Source organism: Cavia porcellus, unplaced genomic scaffold (genome assembly GCF_034190915.1).
Source record: "Cavia porcellus strain 051 isolate PalLab524CR breed Dunkin Hartley unplaced genomic scaffold, mCavPor4.1 scaffold_7, whole genome shotgun sequence".
NCBI classification, from domain to species: Eukaryota; Metazoa; Chordata; class Mammalia; order Rodentia; family Caviidae; genus Cavia; species Cavia porcellus.
Window position 1 is genome coordinate 82,198,306 of NW_026947490.1, and position 21,441 is coordinate 82,219,746.

The 21,441-nt window shown below is 36.0% G+C and overlaps 1 protein-coding gene across 4 annotated transcripts; it reads left to right on the plus strand.

Moving 5' to 3' along the window:
- The first annotated feature begins 339 nt into the window (after positions 1 to 339).
- LOC101787349 (gastrula zinc finger protein XlCGF28.1-like) lies at positions 340 to 14,641 on the plus strand. Of its 4 annotated transcripts, none has more exons than XM_063253915.1 (4): positions 340 to 518; positions 10,616 to 10,742; positions 10,941 to 11,014; positions 12,458 to 14,641. In XM_063253915.1, the coding sequence occupies exon 4, from the start codon at positions 12,558 to 12,560 to the stop codon at positions 13,818 to 13,820; it is 1,263 nt and encodes a 420-aa protein (XP_063109985.1). In that variant the 5' UTR covers positions 340 to 518; positions 10,616 to 10,742; positions 10,941 to 11,014; positions 12,458 to 12,557; the 3' UTR covers positions 13,821 to 14,641. The 4 variants fall into 4 exon arrangements, with proteins under 4 accessions (XP_063109985.1, XP_013004477.2, XP_023419430.2 ...); XM_013149023.3 differs by having other exon boundaries at positions 10,941 to 11,001; XM_023563662.2 differs by lacking the exon at positions 10,941 to 11,014.
- The last annotated feature ends 6,800 nt before the right edge of the window (positions 14,642 to 21,441 follow it).

Sequence of the window (21,441 nt, forward strand, 5' to 3'; positions counted from 1 at the left end):
CCTTTCAACTATTTTTGCTAATTATCTTTTAATCAATTATTTTAATTTTTCAGCATCTTAGCATAACAGTTCTGACTTCAAGGGATTGTTTCTTCCAGAGGACATTCACTGGGAACATTTAGGACCCATCTTCAGGAAAATGCAATGAGCCCTTAAGGAAACACAGAACAGCTTGAAAAAGCTTAGTAAAGCTCTTAAAGGGAAGTATTAATCCTGGCTGGTGAGGGTGACATCACAGGAGAAAGACAGATCCAAGAGCCAATCATTGATAATGTTGGGGCCGGCTGCACACCCAATCAGAAGGGCCAAGGGAGGAGGGCTCTTCGCAGTCCTGTGAGGAAGTGCTGGCTGCACACCCAATCAGGAGGGCCAAGGGAGGAGGGCTCTTCCCATTCCAGGTACAGAAGGGCTTACTGTGAGTTTGGTGCTGAGAGCCTGGGAACTGAGAACACATCTATTTTCCTTGACTTCTTATTGAGTGCTGCAAAGATCCTCGGACACCCTCAAGCATCACAATGGTAATATGATGGTATTTGAGCTGGGAAAGGGTTGGAATTGTGTGGATTTTGGAAGGATGTAAGCAGAACCACTGTAAGCTTAGAATGCCTTTTGGGCAACCCCAGGCATTGCTGTGTTTGAGGAGTGCAGTGATTTGGGGGTAAATGTGAGTTTTCAGTGAGAAAAAATTATCATCTGAATTCCTTTTCTGAGATCTCTTCTCGCAATGATGTTACCGCATAAACAGAACTCTCAATCGCGCCACACTGAGTGTAGAGTTCTGGAACAAAAATAGGAAATGAGAAGAGTTCCTTGACTTCCCAAATGCTTCCCTCGTGCATAGTCAGATGGCAGCTACATTAGGCTCTGTGAATTTAAAATAGATCTCCAGCTATGTCTGTCAGTCTTTCCTTTTGTCCTTTCTTTTCTGTTTTATTTTATATTGTTTGCATACAGAGCATATCTACATAGTCAGGCCTGCCTTTGAGCTCTGGGTCATGCTCCTTCATTAGCCTCCAGTGTGAGGAGATTATAGTCCTGAGTCACTGCACCCGGAAAAAATAACTACTTTGAGCCCAGGTTCTCTAACCCATTTCTTCATTTTGTGTGGTCTAAGGTAAACAGGATTTAGAGATAAGATGGCTATTTATATTTAAATATGTTATCTCAGGAATTTAGTAATTAGCAGCTGCAAGTCAGCATAGTAGAATGGAATCTGCCTTTTATCATGGGGGAGAAAATCACTGCTGGTTCAAAGCCCTGGGTCTTCATCTATTCTCCTTTTAATTCTTATCAAAGCCACTAACTTTGCAATTTTATCACAGGCCCTTTCTTTACTAGTGCCTAATTTATAAGCTAAGTAAATAAACCCTATTTTACAGTTGAATTACTGAAAAAACGCTTTTCATAGAGTTTTGAAAAATTAGATGACATCCAAAAAGAAAAAGTGCTTTATTTAACCTGGCACTGTTGTAAGCCAGGTAAGGACCCACAACCCTGTTCTGTAAAACGTCATTACCCTGAACTTTGTTCCATTTCTGTTTCCTGTGAATTACCCATTTGCTGACCATTGATTGTAAAACACATGGCTCCCAATCTATTGGTTGTAAAACATTTCACAATAATTAACTGCCTGTTTGCATTAGCTCCCTCCTTTTTCTTTGCAGTTTTCCCTTTTAGAAACCCCCCTGTAGCCTGACCTGGTTGCACAGCTCTGAAAATTAGAACACAGGCATGTCCCTGGGTACCTGCATAGATGAAGCATTTCTTTTCTTTTTAAAGATGTCTCATCCCCTTTTTGAAATACATTTCAGTGTATAACAGCACCAGTGGCACAGTAGCCTTGGAATTTTCAAAACTGTGCAACTATGTTAGATTTTTGGGAGGCTTCCAAGGGGAAAAACCACAAAGCAGGAGTAGGAGGGGGGAAGGCTGAGGGTGGCTTTTCATTGCCTACTTGATTTGGGGACAGAAATTCTTGCTTAGTTGCAAGTTGTCTTGTGGAAATTTTGCAGCTGGTGTCAACCAGTTCCTTATTTAGAGGAACTTGGCAACTTGTGGTCTCCTAATTCCTGACACAATTGTCTTTCACAAAAAAGGAGACAAAGGTTGAGACAGAATATAGGTAACTGGAGGTCAACTGATTTCAGGAACAATTGTTTTTTCCAAAGGGGGCAAAGGTTGAGACAGAGCACAGAGTTACCAGGGTAATGATGCCTACAGAACAAGATGGCAGCATGTTAGTTACACCACAGCAGTGAAGTATTTGGAGAATGTGATGCAGTAACTGCTGAGGGGAATGTTCCTCAGAGAACAACTTCCTGTATTTGGTGCATGTTAATCCCACACTGAGAAATACAGCAAAGTGGTGTCCACAGGGATGTAGATGTGTGAATGGATAGGGCAAATTGCCCCCTCTGAAAGAATGGCTTTACCCTTAGGGTTGTGTTTAGACTTTGACCTGAAATTTGAAACACTGAGTGGGGTGTGGTGGCACATGTCCTTAATCCCAGCACTCAGAAGGCTGATACAGGAGGATGCTTGCAAACTTAAGACAAACCTTGGCTTGAAGTGAGCTCAAGGGCCTATTGTACTTCCTTGTGAGACCTTGTCTCAGAAAGACAGAAAAAATTTGCAACATTGAGATGCAGTTTTTACTGAAGTAGGGGTATATTCACATAGTCAGGATCTGTATGAGTATTAAAGAATCAGGAAAACAGTTATTTTGAACCAGAAGAGCCAAGGTGATTGAAAGCAATGGGAGAACAGGGGCCTGTGGACAGAGGCCCATTCAACAGCCAGAAGAGAAAAGGATTTCTGAGATGAGCTTGACCTAGTGTGAAAGCACTGAAGGATTGTCTGCTTGCTAGGTCTGAGAGTAGGAAAAGGCTCACAGGCCTATAGAAAGGAGGGAGACCTAGTCATGGAAAATATTTCTTCTTTGTCTACTGATCAGTTCACCTAATCATCTCTGAGGTAAGACAGGAAATTAGAGCAATAGTTTTGGAATTTTGAAAGTATGTTGGACATCATAGCTAAAGTAGCATGGAAAAGATTTTCTGTCAGACAACAAAGATTTCAAGGAATAGATGTTTCTGAATGTTCAATGACTGACATCAGAAATTTGACCCTTACCCTCCCAAATTTAAAAAAATTTATTTTTAAAAAATCTTCTGTTGCATTTTGAGATGCAGCCTTACTACTTTGTCCAAGGTGGCACAAAGTGTTTAGACTTTGCCAGCACTTTGATTGTTAAGCTTGATATAGGGGAATGAAACTCTCAAGCTATTATATGTCCAGTAGAAGATAATGCTCTCTGAATTTTAAAAATAAATTTTTGAACAGCGGAAGTTAAAAGGCAGATGTATTTATTGAGAGAAAGAAGGCTTCTGTCTTGACAGAGACAGAAGGGGTCCCAACTGGATTGCCAAAGACTGTATTTTCTAGGAATTTTTATAGAGTAAAACCATGAGGTGATGCCAGTCTAAGGAGGGAAAAACAAAGAACTCACAAGGCAGGCAGGCATGAGTTGGAAGAGAGCTATGGTCAACCAATAAGTTTAATTGTTCAGATAAAATTGATTAAGTCTGGGACAAATTGGAAAACCAGTCAGGCAGCAAGCAAGCATTCTTTATGGATCAGTGTGGCTCTTCCTGTAGGTGGTTGTAAAGGTGACTCCAGGCTTCTCAATGTGATCCATGTGTAATCCATAAGGATTATACCTAAGGGTGTGGTTGCATTTCTTTTGAGATCTGGCCCACAGCAAGAGGTGTGTTACTCCAAAGTAACCAGACTTCTGGTCCTCTGTGCCAGCTAACTGGAGTACCTAGCCCTGTCTGACTGCCTAACTAGCTCAGCTGCCTGTAACATGTTGTCAGACATGTGCTATCTTGTTAGTTATACTGTTGTGCCTCTGCTTTGGTGTAGAGCACTGGGTCCCCTTCTGTCTTAAACTCTCAGAGTCTCATGCATCATCCCCTGAAGTTCTAGGGTTTCCAGAATGCACTACCATGCCTGGATCAGTGTTTTAATTTTTATGTCACTGAATTTCATGAAGGTTCCAGTGTTGGGGTAAAGTAAACAGTACTGAATCTTGGTGGTTCAAAAGTATAATACCAGCCCCTTGGGAGAGTTAGGAGTGTTTTAAAACCAAGACCACCCTGGATAATTGAGCAAGAGCTTTTTCAACATGAGATACACATTTAGGGTTTATGTCTACCCCAAGTTATCTTTTCTAAAGTACATGTGACCCTTAGATAGTAAGGAGAAAATGTTTGCAATTTAAAATTATATTATATTTTTAAGTTGACACATAGTCTCTACTAGTGAGTGATACTTGGCACAATGCAAAGTTTACTTGCTCATGTCTGGGGATACAGAGATGAGTGTCTGGTCTCAGAAGAAAGCCACCATGGATGAGCAATCAGTGATTCACAGTGTCCTGCATTTAGTAAGGTACATGGAATATTTAGTTCTTTTATTATAAATTTGTCTTCCTGTTTGATCTGAAACACAGATGAAGACATTTGTATTCCGCAGGTTGAAAATATTTGATGCTAGGTGTGTTTTTGAGCCTATTCAATGCATTTTGTTGTCAGTTACTTTTAGCTTGATCAATTTATTTTCCTTTTGAAACTAAAATACCACTTTTGTATCATTACTTCTAGTGTTCATATTTTCTCCTGTAGAGTATAAGAATTACCCAGTTGTTTCCAGTTTGGAGAGCTGTATTCACCTGTTTCTCCTGAGCAACTCTATCAGGAGATAAGTGAAATCCTGTTTGGGAATGTGAATGGTACTGTGGGCATTTTGTGCCTTCATTTCCCTGGATTTTATTATTATTATTTTACTGATGTGGTCCAGTCTGAGTATAGTGCTTGACAAGAGGATAAAATGGAAATTTTAAATTGGCAGAAGCTTGAGCTGAGTGGTTAGGCAGTAGAGTTAGGGTTAGACATAGCAGGTGTTTCAGTAATATATTTTTTAACATCATCTGTGTAACACAGCTCTAGTTTTGTAATTTCATTGGGGGCTGTGACTCAGCCTCAGAAGGATTCAACCTTTGAGCAGTTTCACCTTTTTAAAGGGAGATGAGCTTCTAAGTTGCTTAGGACATATTAGAGTACTGACTACATGTGTAGTTGTGTGAGCATACAGAAAGATTTCAAAAAGGTGACAAGAGAATGAAAGTCACCAGAGATAGAGCACCTGGGGCTATGCTCAAGTTTAACGGGTAAGGTGACATTGCACAGAAAAAATGGAAAATTAACACTGGTATTTTGTGATTAATTTCCCATTTCAAAATAAGATTTGGGCATATTTGATTTTTCATGATATGAATTGTTTCTTTAAATCCATGAGTGTGATGTAGAACTCTTGAGAATGACAAGCTGCAGAATTTTGAAAGTTTGTGACTCATGTACAGATTATGTGAATCTTTTCATTTTCAGAAAGTGATTCAGATTGCTATTGAGCTTTTTTGCTGAAATGTTTACTTCTTCTCCAGCAAAGATATAAGAGAATCAGCAAATAATTACTATGTATGAAGAATATCTGTGAAGGGAATTCTTAGCTAATAAAGTTTTGTGTTTTGTGATGATTACTTGTAGCATGTCTAATGATGAGTATGAATCTCCGCATCCTTTTTTAAAGCTCCGCACTTCTTTGTGGATAACTGGTTTATAGCACATGGCAAATAACTCACTTTGTATGTGCTTGATACCAACCAACACCAGCTAGGTCGAATAATAAGGGGAAAACAAGACTCTTATTTTTCTGTGTCTGAGCACAGATGTTTGCCATTGCTTTAAGATATTGGCCTTGGGTTTGCTCATGCTGTAAGAATCAAATCATCAGTGTTCCAGTAGACACTCTTCAGCAGATACAGAGCATGAGAGGCAGGAGCCATGCACCAGTTGTAATCTCATAGGTCATGCTTCCTTCCCACATGAATCCACATCCAGACATGTCTTTCCTAAAACCTAGATGTTATCAAACTCACAAAATGTGACAGTAGAATTCTAAGCATCAAAGGTGTCAAGTTGAGTACTTTACTTGGCAAAGATTAAAAAGCCACAGTAGATTAACTTTCACCCCTTGAGAAGGAAAGGGATATTATGGAAAACTTACCATGCTGAGTCCTTGCCTCCTCACTGGGAAGGGATTGAAGGTGGGGCTGCATGCAGCTTTCATTCTGCCCTCCTGCTAGGATTAGTTTTCATGAATCTGGATTCCCTTGGGATAAAGCATAAAGTCAGGTGATATTGTTGGATATTGTCACAGTCATCGGAAGTGCCAGAGACATGGGACTATGCTAAATTAAATGAGAATTTAAATACGAGTTCTGAAAGAGATAAACTGTATCCTCCACATTGAGCTTCATTGTCTTGATGTCACATTCCAAAATTAACAAACACAGGCTCAGAATTAGAAAGTCATTTTAGGTTGTTTAAATAATGTCATAATACTGTTTATAAAAGTTTAACCAATATAAACTTAAAGTATATTTTAACATTGGGTATGATGAAAATAATTGTTATCACCCTTGTAGGCATGTGTAAACTACTGTCTTATATCTACAGTCATGTGATAAATGAATAAAGTGTTGAATATCTTTGATTCTATATATTATAGTGCTAAAAGTTGGATCTTATGATAGGAATTTAAATAACAGAAGGGGAAATAATGCTGTAAAGGACAACTTGCTAACGGGCTTCATGTGAAACCCACAAATTGATCACTTTGAAGTAGGGAATTAACATGTACATGGCAATTTTTTTAAACTGGGAATCAAACTTACAGTCTCAGATTGCGAGGGGGGCACTGCGCTTTTGAGCTATATCTCTGGCCTTGTAAAAGAATTCTTTTTCTTGAGTGCAGAGAGTGAAGCACCATTGGTCCAGTAATAATTATAATTCATTGTTAGTTACTGGACTTTGCTGAAAAGGACATGCTAAGTGACACACCATGTGTTTTTAAAGCTGTCTCATATGTGGTTTTCACATTTTTGAAATTATGTCAGTGTGAATTGCATGTGATATAATGCTCATAGTTTCAATCTACTTGTTTAAATGTGACACATATTTAGATGGCACATATCTGTATTTCAATCCAAAGATGTTGTCTGTGGTACATTATTTTATAAATTCTATTAAATATTTGTTGGAACTTCAGCTTTTCACTATATACACTGTTATTTGAAAGTGAATCCATTTGTATTCCTTCCAACTTATTCTCTGCTAATTTTATTTTGTTTCTGTTGTCTTTCTGTGTCCACTAAATGTAGAATGTTTTTCCTTTGGATATTAATGTATTTAGTTACATTAATTATCGAATAATGCCTCTAATACTTTTAAAAGTTTCCACTCTCTTGATCTTTAGAATGTGTACAAATATAGAGCAATGAAATATCCTGTTTTCTTTGAGGTGGTTTAACATTTTTGTATTGTAGCAGCTTTCTCTAATTCTTGCTGGGAACTCAGCTCCTGGTGGCCCAGGAATGGGCCACTTTTGTGCTCTGCTGGCCCTAATCTCAGACTTCCCAATGACTGTGATGCAGAGTGATGCCATGAACTCAGGTCTCAGTCTCACTGATGAGCTTCCCTCTCCCCTGTGTTCTCTAATGTTCTGAAATTGAAGTCTTTGTTCTTTTCCATTACCTAACATTCATTGTTTTTAATAGATTTTGAGTCACCAATTTTGAATAACTAATATAATTCAAAATGTACATTGCTTGTCATGGATTGTGAAATCCTTAATTATTTAAGTTCTTTTTTTGAAAAATGTCATTTAAATTTTATGACTTGATCACCCATTCTCAGAGTATTCTTACATTTCTCCTGCTTTTCATTTCTAATTTCATCCACTGTTGTGTAAGAAGAGCCTTCTTTGCATGACTTCCACTCCAATGACTACTGTGCATTTTGTATTGTTGCGCTGAACCTGGGCCACTGGTGTGAATACTTCTTGGCTTGTTGTGAAGACAGTGTGCTATGTATTTCTGTGATAAAACATTTGATAGAATCCATCTGATATGTTTCTTTGAGTTGTTATCTTGTTGATTTTATGTGTAAATTTAAAGACTGCTCTGCCTTGAGCTGTCAGTCACTGATGGGGTTCTTTTGAATTCTTAAATATACACTTGTAAATGACTGATTTTTCTCTTCCTATCCTGTTTCTGTTTATGTAGTTGGTTGCTTTGTATGATGGGATATGTATTAAGCAATGCTTTTTGTGTTTAAAGAGCTGCTGATTATACAGATGTAATATAGTCAGTCTAATGTAGCTTCAGTAGATTGTAGCTTCAGATGTTTAGTTGAATATGAAAGAATGTTTATGAATTACTAAAATTTAATGAAAATAAAGGTTTATTTGACCAGTCTTTAGATAAGGAAATTAGGGAAAGTTAGTAGGAAACCTGTAGCCCAGGAACACCAAATTATCTCCTTGTACTTGAATACTAGAAATTCTACTTGGGTGTAAAGGAAGACAATGTGGGAAAGAGTATTTTGGAAATGCAATGAAAACGGAGGTATAGCAAAGTAACTGGTCACTAAATACAGAAGGAAGAGTTCAGCCCACTGGGGTAGCACAGGCCTGTTTTCCCTGAACTTGAGAGGCTGGTGTAAGAGGATTACCAGGAATTTCAGCAATGCCATGTGTAGTGTCCAGTCTGGGCTATGTAATAAGGACAGTTCAGACTACAAAGTGAGGCCATTCATCAAACTCCATCACCAAGTAAAAATTAACATTAATTCAGTCATTTACAAATCACACTTTTGTACCAGGGATATTATCTTGGTGGTACAAGCACTAGGCTGATGTGTACAAGAGCCTGAGTTTAAGTTTTAATACCAAAAAGAAACAAGGTAAACACCCCTCTGACTTGTTCAACAATTGTAGAAGTTAGAAAAAATCTACAAACATTCAATACTTGTGAGGAAAGAAATATTTTGCATAATAAATATGAAAAACATTTGAAGTTCCACATTCATATTAGTGGACACATGTATCTCAGGAAAGGGAAACAATCTTCTATGCATCCACATTAAAGTAGAACACTGTTTCACATTTCAGCTTGAAAATTGGGAAGAAAGCACAATCTGTTTCACTTACATTCAGAGACAAAAAGGTATGTCCCTAGAAATCTGGCCTGTACAATCTCCTCACCTGGGTGCATTGATGATCCATTGAAATTGGCAAGACAAACATGTATGAATGTGCAATTTCTACTAAAAAAAAAACCACTCAGTTAATGAAAAACTCTTCTCAGAAGAAAATCAGCCATGAAAATCAGAAGAAATTGAAATCTATAAAGATTGAACTGAAACAAAAAACATTTATATGGAACACAACATACAGACTTTACATGCCACAAACTCCTTTACTATGGAGTTTATGAAAATCCACAGACAAGTGATTTCTTTCTAATGTCTAGAAAATACTGTGTGCTACAATTCCTGGGAATATATGGGATTTTTTTGAAGTGAAATTAAAGTCAGAAACTGTAACCAAATACTGTTTGAGAAAGTAGTTTGGCCTTGATTCACACCCCAGCCCTCATGAACAACGTGAGAAATGAGTAAATTGAGAAACACCACAAAACATCACAAAATATTACTCTGTGCAATTTCTAATGTAGTTCCTGAAATCTTAAAGGGAATAAGCTAAAAGAACAGTCTCCATGAAAAAGCACACATAGTAAACTTTGGAAAATTTTGAAAGCAGAGTTGTCATCAATCATGTAATAATACCATCTGAGCTGAAAGGATTTTATCACCTGACCCAGTGGTGAAACTTTCTGAATACATGTGAGACAGTTCAACGTTATCAATAAATCTAAACCAAAGTTTTTGAGAATAAGATTTTCTTTAAATGATTAAAACAATAAATTCCAATACAGGTACTTACAGCTTCCTATCTGTTTATCTGTCTTCAAACATGAAATGATGAGACAGTATCCATATTAGGTACTGATAAGCAAACTACAGTTGCAAACATCAGTGTAACAAATCCACAGCTGACAGTCATGCAATGCCATGTTCACCAAAAGGAGAAGAGCTCAGCCTATCAGAAGAGCAGGTCACATTTCTCAGGAGTACAGCTCAGATTAAAGGGACTGAAACATAGCTGTGGGAGCTCAATAATAGCTAGAAACCTAGCAATGGGCAAATACTGTCACCACCTAGAGAGCAGTGGCAATTATGTAGACACTGATGAGGATAGATTCAATGGAAAGTTATGCAGAAAGTCATACCTGGGTGGCACTGATTCTAGAAAGAAAGATGAAGTCAGTGTTATAAATAACCAAGTGTTTTAAGAATGGTGGTTTGCAGACTCCCTCTTTGAGCTCTTTGAGCTCTGTTTTAAAGTCAGTGAAAAACTTCAGTGTAGGTTACCCTGAAGGAAAACCATGCCACAGCCCTGTGATTGCTTTGACAATGTGTTGTAGTCTAGCATCAGTGTTACTGAGTGACTATATTTGATTGTACTTGAATTTTGATTACCATGACATGTAGTCAATACTTAAAGAATGAACTTCAGTTAGACTGTTTATGACAGAAGCTGAGATATATCAGGTTGCATGTACCTGAACTTCAGGACACTTATCATTATTTAGGAGACAGTGACCTTTGAGGATGTAGCTGTGAACTTCACCGCAGAAGAGTGGGATTTGCTGACTCCATTCCAAAAGAAGCTCTACATAGGTGTGATGTGGGAAATATATATGAATATTATGATGACAGGTAAGGTTGATATGTTTTATTTATTTATAAAAACAGTATTAATTATTGCTCAGTGATATAGTTAAATATGTTTGATAATTACAACATTTGCTTATATATCTCAGAACTGATTATATTATACCATGAGTATAAGTGGAACCATTGATGTTTTAATTTAATGTTACAGTGAATTTTTTTATTTCTGTATGTGTGATATAGGAAGAATATGGCATAATCAGAAAATTAAAGAAGAGGACAAAACTTTTTCAAGAAATCTAAGGTGATTGACACATGTAAGATAAAGGGAACATCCTTAAGTGTCAGTGTGGGTGCATAAATATTACAAAAAGGAACTTGAAGCCGTGAGATCATGTTTCACTTTATTTAAACTCCAAAAATACCAAAGGAGACACTTGATTTTATTTTGTATTATCTGGGAATCCATAGAAAAGTATTTGAATGTAGGAATCAGAGGCAATGCTTTTACTGTGTAACAAAATGCACTATCTAAAACATCAGTTTAAAAATTGCCTTCATGATCTACATCACGGAAATGTAGGAGAGTAAATTTAAATATTGTTTTCTGATATGTAGGATATGTACAAATTGTGAATTTTGAAAGAAACTCATCTTCAAAATATCCATATATATATATATATATATATATATATATATATATGAATACTAAGAACTTGATCTACAAATTTTTCACATAGAATCAGTATTCAAAATGCAAATGAATGTTTGTGTTATAATAAGTATTATTTCATAATATCCTGTAGAATGTTGAGCTGTTGTGTTTAAAATTCGTCATGCATTGTTGACGGATACATAAAACAGAAACAGGGTAATGAATATTCAGAGGTTTGAAAAATAAAATAATATGTTTCATATTGTCTCACATGTACCTCCATTGGTGTATACTTCTATTGCTTTTTTAATTTTAAACCATGATTTTATATTGTAGTTCAGATTGACTTTGAACTTATTGTACAGCCCATACTGGCCAAATTCAGACTGATCCTCCTGGCTCTACCTTCTTACTGTTAAGAGGGTTGTACTGTGTCATTACGTGCATTGACTTTCTCATAATATTGTCAAATACATTAAAATTATCAAATGTTAGTGATCAACACAGTGTATTGTTCAGTGGTGCATATGAGAGGGCATTATCTAATACAAGAATCAACTTACAATAGATCAACTCTGAGAAGAACCCAGATGCCCATCACAGGATTCCTGAGTAAAGAACATGAGAAGTCAGCTCATCATGGTGGTGCATCCTTGCAATCTCAACATTGTAAAGGTGGAATCAGCAGGATGACAACTAAAAGTTCAGCCTGAGCAAGTTCATTGTCAATAAGACTCTCAGAGAGATAATATGTGACCAGAAAGCCTTACTTTCTGTAGATGAGAAAGATGATCAGGCTAAATAGACAAGGGGGAGAATGAAGACCTGAAGCGCTAAAACATGGATCAATATTTGGTAGTCATTTGTAACAGTCTCCTAAACCAATATAATATATTGGAGTCATATATCAATTTAAAATTACCAAAAGAAAATCATCCTTTTTTTGAATGAATTGTACTTTCAAAGAAATCCTACAGGACAGTGAGTCAGTTAATAATCAGAATTACTTATCAGGCATCAAACCAAACTTGTCATTTTAAATCTCAATTATTAATATGCAGAGCTTTCAATTGTGACTGATATTTTACTTTGTATTTCTTTGTAGATATGATGAAGAAAATTACTTGACAATTGGAGAGCAGCAATATAAATATAATGAAGTTATAGTAACCTGCAATGATTTCCAGTCCTTTCAGAAGCATGAAATGAGGAAGACTGCAGAGAGACCCTGTCAAAGTGGGCAGTGTGGGGAGGACAGCTCTGACCTTAGTGAACAAACTTATCCTGGGCAGAAATCCTTTCTATGTAAGAAAAGTTTGAAAGCCTGTGCAGCACTTACCAGTGTTCAAATCTGTGATAGAAGTCACAGTTCAGGGAGCTCATATCTACAAAATCACTATGAAAATTTTTTAATTTCTTCATACCATATTGAAAAAGATGTTAGAAAATATGCTAGAGAGAAACACAATATAACTGAGAAATGTGCAAAAGCACTATCTCACAGTAATTGCTTTAAAAACTATAAACAACTTCATGCTGGAAAGCAAACATATGAATGCCATCAGTGTGGGAAAGCATTCAGTACACGCAGTAGCTGTCAAAGACATGAAAGAATTCACACTGGGGAGAAACCCTATGTATGCAACAAATGTGGAAAAAGATTCAACACAGCCTCAGAATGTAACATACATGAAAGAATTCATACTGGGGAGAAACCCTATGTATGCAATAAATGTGGAAAAAGATTCAGCACAGCCTCAGAATGTAACATACATGAAAGAATTCACACTGGGGAGAAACCCTATGCATGCAACAAATGTGGAAAAAGATTCATGAAAGACTCATATTGTAAGATACACTATAGAATTCACACAGGGGAGAAACCCTATGCATGCAACAAATGTGGAAAAAGATTCAGGACAGCCTCCTATTGTAATACACATGTTAAAATTCACACTGGGGAGAAACCCTATGCATGCAACAAATGTGGAAAAAGATTCAGGAGAGCCTCAGATTGTAACAGACACTATAGAATTCACACTGGGGAGAAACCCTATGTATGCAACAAATGTGGAAAAACATTCAGGACAGCCTCAGGTTGTAACACACATATTAAAATTCACACTGGGGAGAAACCCTATGCATGTAACAAATGTGGAAAAAGATTCAGGAGAGCATCAGATTGTAAGATACACTATAGAATTCACACTGGGGAGAAACCTTACTTATGCACACTATGTGGAAAATCTTACAGTAGCAGTGGTAACCTCATTATACATGAAAGATTTCACAGAGGGGAAAAACCTTATGTGTGCAACAAATGTGGGAAAGCATTCAATAGTGCCTCAGGATGTAAAGTACATGATAGAATTCACACTGGGGAGAAACCTTTTGTTTGTAAGCAGTGTGGGAAATCTTTCAGTCACAAGGGTAACCTTATTGTACATGAAAGAATTCACACTCGGTAGAACCTCTAATGATACAATGTGACAAAGCATTCAGTATGGAAAAGTACTGAAAATAAACCCTATCTGCGTAAGCAATTTGGGATGTTTTCAGCTGTAGTAGTAGCTTTTGTGTATATAAAAGAATTCATTCTGCAGAAAGACCCTACCTATGTGAGAAACAAATGGATTTGTTGATAAATTCTCACTTTATAAACATAAAAGTTCCCACATTGGGAAGAAAACCTATGTACATAAGGAAATGTAGGACAAATTTGCAGAGACAAATTGTCACTACATGAAAGGACTCCCTCTGTGTAGTAATTCTTTGCTTTGAACAATGGTGGATTCCAGTCAGTGCACAAAAATGCCATTGAATAGGGGAATAATGCACAGAAGGAAGAAACCCTAAGTATGTAGGCAGTGTGGAAAAGATTTGCTTCAATGTTTCCCTTTTGCAAACAAAATTTCTCTCACATTGGGGTGTAACTGCATTGAGAAATATTTGGTAAATGTTCAACAGACAGCTACTAACCTGAGTGATGTCATATTGGTTCCCGAGCCTATATTTGCATTGTGGGAAAGCATTCAATATTCACATTTATTGTCAAATGTGCAAAAGTAATGATAGTTCAGTGAAATCATATATAAGTGGCTTGAAAATTACTCATGTAGAGGAGACATGGAAATTAATATAAAATTATTGTTTTCAATATGTGTTCATAGATTTTTTAAAAACACTCAAACATAAAGATGTCCTAAAATGTTTTCATTTCTTTTTTATAAATCATATATAAGTGATCTATTTGTCAGTAGTCTTAATAAAAATTAGTTTTTAAAGAAAATTTAAGTATGCTGAATCTATTTTCTCATGGTTTTATTCCACCAATGTCTTATCTTGATGGATGACACCCACTTATCTCATGACACTTTTTCCCACCAGAATCCATATAGCCTGCATCAGTTTATTAAGGGTCTACACATACACAATCAGAAATGTTGTACTCATGGTCTGTATCTATGTAGACAATGCTTATGGTAAGATATGCCATCACAAAAGTAAAAGCAGACTCAGTCACTGTCAGAAACAATGAACTAAAATTAGGGAGAAATCTTACTTATGTAATGTGGAAAAATGTTTAGTACACAAACAGGTTCGAAGGTGCATGACAGAACTCAGTAGGGAGTAACCCTATGTAGGTAAACAATGTGGAAAATCAGGGTGTCAATTGTGTCCATAAAATAATTCATACTTGAGAGGAATCTTATGTAAGACCTATTAAAAAGCCTTTGCTGATAATCCATCTTTCCCTTTTTTTTTTCTTTATTGGTACCAGGGATCAAACTCATGACTGCCTGCTTGTAAGGCAGTTGCTTATGCTGCTGAGCTAAATCCCCAGCCCCAATAATCCACATTTTCTAGACAAAGAAGATCCCACATAGGCAAATCTTTCATATGTAAGCAGTGTGCATACTCTACCAGGCAAACCCATAGCTTGCAAATACATCAAAGAATTCACCATGGGAAGAAACTCTGCTTAAGCAATCTGGGAAAACCTTTGCTCCACATAGTCACTGACAAACACATGAAAAAACCAACATTGGGGGGGGGGACCTGTATGAATGTAAGCAATGCAGCAAATGTTTCCAACACCAGTGATTGTAACAATGTGAAAAAATTCACCCAGGGAAGTAATCCTGTGGAGTCCAACAATGAAGAAAACCATTCAGTGCAAAATAGTCCCATCACATAAGGAAATAATACACACAAAGGAGAAACCCCATGTATGCAGTCAATGTGAGAAGTATTTCTTGCAAATTTTTCATTTTATAATGCTAAATTTCCCACACACTGGGCAGTAACTGTGTGAAAAAGGTGTATTGAGAAAAAGTTTTCATTGACAGAGATGCCCATAGTGTGGCCAAAGCCTATGTGTACCATGTGAGAAAGCACTCAGTGTACGTGAGTATGATCAAATAATTGTAAGTCATCAGTATGAAGAGAAATTGTACATATGTAAGTGACAATTTTAAAATACTTTGCAAATTTCTCATATAGTCCAGACCTATAGAAATATCTTTGAAAAACTGATGTCAATATATATTCATAGATTGTCCAGAAATCACTCTTAAAGATGGAAATATCCCAAAGCATATTCATTTTGTGTTTCACTAACACACATGTCTAACTGATCTATTTTTTGTATTCTTACTATTAAAAAAACACACTTATAAAAGATAATTCAAAGATTCCAAAAAATTTTCCCTGCATTTTTGACTCTCTGACAGTCTTCATAGATCACACCTATCATTCTAACAAACATTCTTTTTCATTTGGCTCTGTCTCATTATTTTTTCTAGAAACATCTTCACCAACACATTCTGAAGTGTCCTTCACCAGATTTTACTACCTGCATCTACGTATGTATGCTTATGATAAGATGACAAATTCAAAGTCAAATTTAAATGTGTTTAATTGCATTAAATGCCTATTTCTAGTACCTAATATAAGCATTCATCTTTGGAAGGCATCAATGTGTATAATGGGTCTGAGTTCTTTATTGTTGCCTTAACAGCCCTTATTTATGATTTTCCTGTAGTTCTTGCTCCTCTCCATTTTTCAAAGATGTATGCTCCTACTGCCTATTACACATCATATAGTTTTTATACAAATGTAAGCACCATGCCTCTTAAATTAAGTCAGTCATTTATAATAAATAGCAGAATCCTGACTATGCAAGTGAATCAGGATTTCACACAAGTTCCTAGGGTTCAAAGAAAAATGCATGGAATATGATTCCCATGGAATAGTGAGTGATGGAAATGATGTCATATCATGACACCAGAAAGACAGAGTCACCAGTGTGCAATAAATAAGATGATAATCCCAAGAGCATCAATTAAAACAGGAGAATTGTAGCATTAATATTTTTTGTCTTTGAAATGGTCTTGTGGAGTTCAGGCTGGCCTTGGGCTCACTTTGTAGTTCAGGCTAATCTTGGAATCACTTCGTTGTCCAGTCTGATCTTGAAGTAATGCTCCTGCCTTAACATTTCAGTTCCTAGGATTACAAACATATGCCACCATAACCAGGTTTTCCATTAGATTTACCTTGCAAATTATTTCTTGACAGGGATGATAATGCACCACTTTTCCTCTTTGCCATCCAATCTTTGGGGAATGGCACTGCCAATGTCTCCTAGTATCCCTTTAGGCACATGCCCCACAGTGGCAATTTCGCAGCATCTTTTGTTATTAAAATAAATTCAGAAATAAAAGACAGTTTAAATCATGTTCCTTTCTCAGTAACATAAATAAATCTAATGTCACTTTGATCCATCATGGATCTCAATGTCCTTCATCAGAGAGCTATCACATGATGTCACAACCTCACAAGAAGGTGAGGTGCAAGGCAGGATGAGATATGAAGAGAGACAACACATTCAGAAGATGCTGATTACACCCTGGTTATTATGCCCATTTCTATATTTAGTAGCACTGTAACTGTTATAGATACATTTTTCAATATATTCCAAAATCATAAATATATATACAATGTTATATTTGTAAGTTTTTATGTGTATAATGTATTATTCTCCATTATTGGGAATATACAGTGAGGCAGTTGGCATTTCTGGGCACTTGATCCTGAGGTAGAATATCCCTGATTAATTACTACAATGTAGTTCCAGCTTCTCTTATTTTAATATTTCATCTTTTTAAAATAATATGTTAAGACATAGGCACAGTGGTGATTTCAGGAGATTGAAGCATTTTGGGAACCTGAGGCATTGCAACTTAAGCCCAGGCTTGGCAACTTGGAAATATAGTGAAAACAAGTCTGCAAATAAAAAATGCATCTGGGGAGATAGCTCAGTATAAAGGTCCTGGGAAGGACTTCTCAGTCCTGAGAAGTTAAAATGGGCCTTATTTCCTGATAAGGCAGTAAAACCATTGGCCTCATCTCACACTCTTAGTAGTCTTGGTGTCTTCCCAACATCCATGCTCTGAGTTTAGGAGGAATTTCTAGAGTACTTAGTCCCCAACACTGGTGTACAATTTCCATCCTACTTACTAGATTTAGGAGTAAACTTGCCAAAAACACAGTTAGTCAATCTCTGCTCTGTAAAGACAAGAGCAACATCATTTTAAGAGTAGTAATGCCCTTGTGGAGCATTGCAGTAGTCCATATATAATCCAGGAATGGCACCTGTCAACTTGCTCATCAGTCCAGATTTTGGATCACTTTTCCTGTCCCACATGTGCAGACTCACTCTGAATTTTCTCCTCTAATACACTTCACCCTGAGTCACTCTCAAGATTTTTCCATCTTTTTATTAGATAGATAGATAGATAGATAGATAGATAGATAGATAGATGGATGGGGGGCTTGGAATTCTCCAAATGTTTATCTTGTAGTTTGGTTTAATTAAAATGCATTGCTTTCTGGTTCTTTTTTCCTCTGTTTTTTATTGTAAGTACCAAATAACAAAGATGCACCTTCAGCACAGTATTTGCAAATATCATTAACTTCATATATTTATTATTTATAAAATCTGCATTTTTTATTTTTTACCTCAATAACCAGAAGCTCACTAACTCTCCAAAGGGATGTTTTTCAACTTTAGGTCCCAATAATATTTCTAAATTCCTTCTGGGTGGTTACTAGGAGTGCATTTAGAGCCACATTAATGTATTTTAACCTATGTTTAAGCAAATTGAAGATTTTCTCTTTTGCATCTCAAAAATTTGCTATCCTCTATAAATCACCCAATGACTCTGCCATTTCCACATGTTCAGATATGAGTTACAGTGGTGCTGTTTGCAGACACCAATATCTGGATGGATTCATATGTCTGCTGCATCTGTAAGAAGGTAAAATTTAATACAGCATATTGTACCACTAGAGTTCTAGAAATACAATCCTTTTTTTGTTTTTTTTTACAGGCTACACCTTATCTTCCCAGAAACAGTCGTCCACATCACTAAATTAAAGCATATAAAGTGAACACTCATACAGTGGAATTGGAGACAGTTCCATTCAATGATCCAACAAAAGCTCAGTTATATGGTTTTCCATCCTACACTCTCGAACATACCTGCGGTTATATCCCTTAGTTCACCTTACTTTCCTCTCTTTTTTACAGTAACAATTAGACTTTTAGGGTTTTATTACTCTTACAGTTCTTATTACTTTTTTGAAGAGAGTAAAAACAAATGTGACTAAGCAAAACAGAGTCAGTTAGAACAGAAGGGTGGGCATAGCACGTGATGCAAAAATAGAATAGCAGATGATCAAAAGTGGTTACGATTGTGCCTCTTGCTATTTTCAAACTGAGTAGTCTATATCATCAGGTATAATAGAATTGATCAAAACAATATGGAACAAAACCAATAAAATCTACATTGAAGACCTTACAGGACTTCAAAAAAAAAAAAAAAAAGGATGATAGTCAATCCATATTGGGCATCATAGTATATGTTTTTGCCTTCAAAGCGATTGCCTGTATCCTCAAACTTGATACTATCAAACAAAATAGAATATATAATAATCAGACAGAACAAGATGGGGAGAGCAATACTAGGGTTCAATTAAGGTTAATAGGACAACAAAAAAGTTACTATAATATGTCCCGTTATTCTTTAATTTAGTTTTCCCTTAATTAAAAAAATGAGAGAAAATAGATTAATTTAAAAATAGGGGGAAGATTGAGATAAGTGAGGATATTGTAATAGAACAATGCAGGGCAGAACCGAGCAATTCAAACATCATTGGGTTTCACCACCAGAGAATCTAACATAATAGTTGTCACCACAGTGCCTTAAATTATTTCCTTAAATTATTTGAGTGTAAATTCGCATGCTATAATATCAAGCATATCTAGACAGTGTGAAGCCTTTCAAGAGAATGCAAGAATTACAGGGTATTTAGAACCTGCTAATAAAAAACAAACATTGGTTTCTATGTTATCTCTTTGCCTATAAAGAGTTTTGTTTATACTATAGCATATAGTAAAATACAGTAAGATACAACATGTTAAAACCAGTGGAAACAGATGTACTACAGCTTGATGGGACTTTAAAACAAGACGATATTAAATCAGCACTAGCTTTTATGTTGTGTTGCTTTCTTCAAAATAGCTATTCATGCTATCATAGATACTAAAATCAAACAACCCAGGTTAAAACTATTGTGGTTAATGAGTGAAAACATTATATGGCTTGAAACCAATATGATTGGGAATGATGATTACCACATACTTCTATGTATTCTTATCATTTCTTACACTAGGGAAACTATTTGGTATGTATACATGTGAGTTTGATTTATTTCACTTATGAGTATGGTCTCAAGCTGCATTCATTTATTTATAACTGTCTCAATGCGGTTATTTTTTATAGCTGAGTAGTACTCCATTGTATAAAAATACCACAACTTTTTTATCCATTCTTCAGTCGATGGACACTTATGTCGTTTCCAAGATCTGGCTATTACAAATTGTGCTGCTATAAACATGGATGCACACATATCACTGTGGTTTGATGCTTTCAGTTCTGCTGGGAATATGCCTAGAAGGGGTATAGCTGGGTCATATGGGGCTTCCAGTCCTATTATTTGGTGAATTATATGTGGCCACAAATCCTTTTTTAATTAACAGAAATTACTTTTATAAATAAGTTACCTCTCACAGTCCAGTGCCAAGTCCTATTAGAGGTAGTTATGCTCCAATCTGGCAGAATCTATCAATTCTCATCTTTTTTGTATTCTGGGTGATCAAGGACTGCAGTCACTTAAGGCTGCCTTTTAAAAAGTAATAAGAACTGTGGGAGTAATAAAACCCAAAATGTGTAATTGTCATTGTACAAAAGAAAGGAAAAGAAAGTGCTCTAAAGAATATAACTGCATATATATTTAAGTGTATAAGATAGATAACCATATTACTGAGTTTTGTTGGATCATTGAACAAAACTGTTTCCAGTCTCACTGTTTGAAAGTCCACTTTATATGCTTTAATTTTGTAACTTGAAGAACTATTTCTAAGATAACAATGTGTGATCTATTAATTAGTGATTTCCTATTGTATATTTTTTCTGAAATTCTGTATAACTTGTACCCTATTTCATACCACAGTGATATATGTGCACCCATGTTTACAGCAGCACAATTGTAACAGCCAGATCTTGGACACAACCTAAGTGTCCATCAACTGAGAAATGGATAAAAATTTGTGGTATTTTTATACAATGGAGTACTACTCAGCTATAAAGAATGATCACACTGAGATATCTATACATTAATGTGTGTAGCTTGAGATCATACTCATAAGAGAAATAAATCAAACTCTCATGTATGAATACCAAATAGTTTCCCTAGTGTATCAAATGGTAAGAATACATAAAAGTATGTGGTAAACATGATTTCCCATTATATTGCTTTGAAACCCCATAGTGCTTTCATCCATCAATTGGAATGTTTTTTTTCTAGGTTGTTTGATTTTTTAATCTGTGATGGTATGAACAATTATTTTGAAGAAAACGACAATAAAATAGTTGGTGCTGATTTAATATCATCTTGTTTTGAAGTCCCATGAAGCTTTTCTTCTCCTGTCTCCATCAGTTTATCATGTTGTATCTTATTGGATTT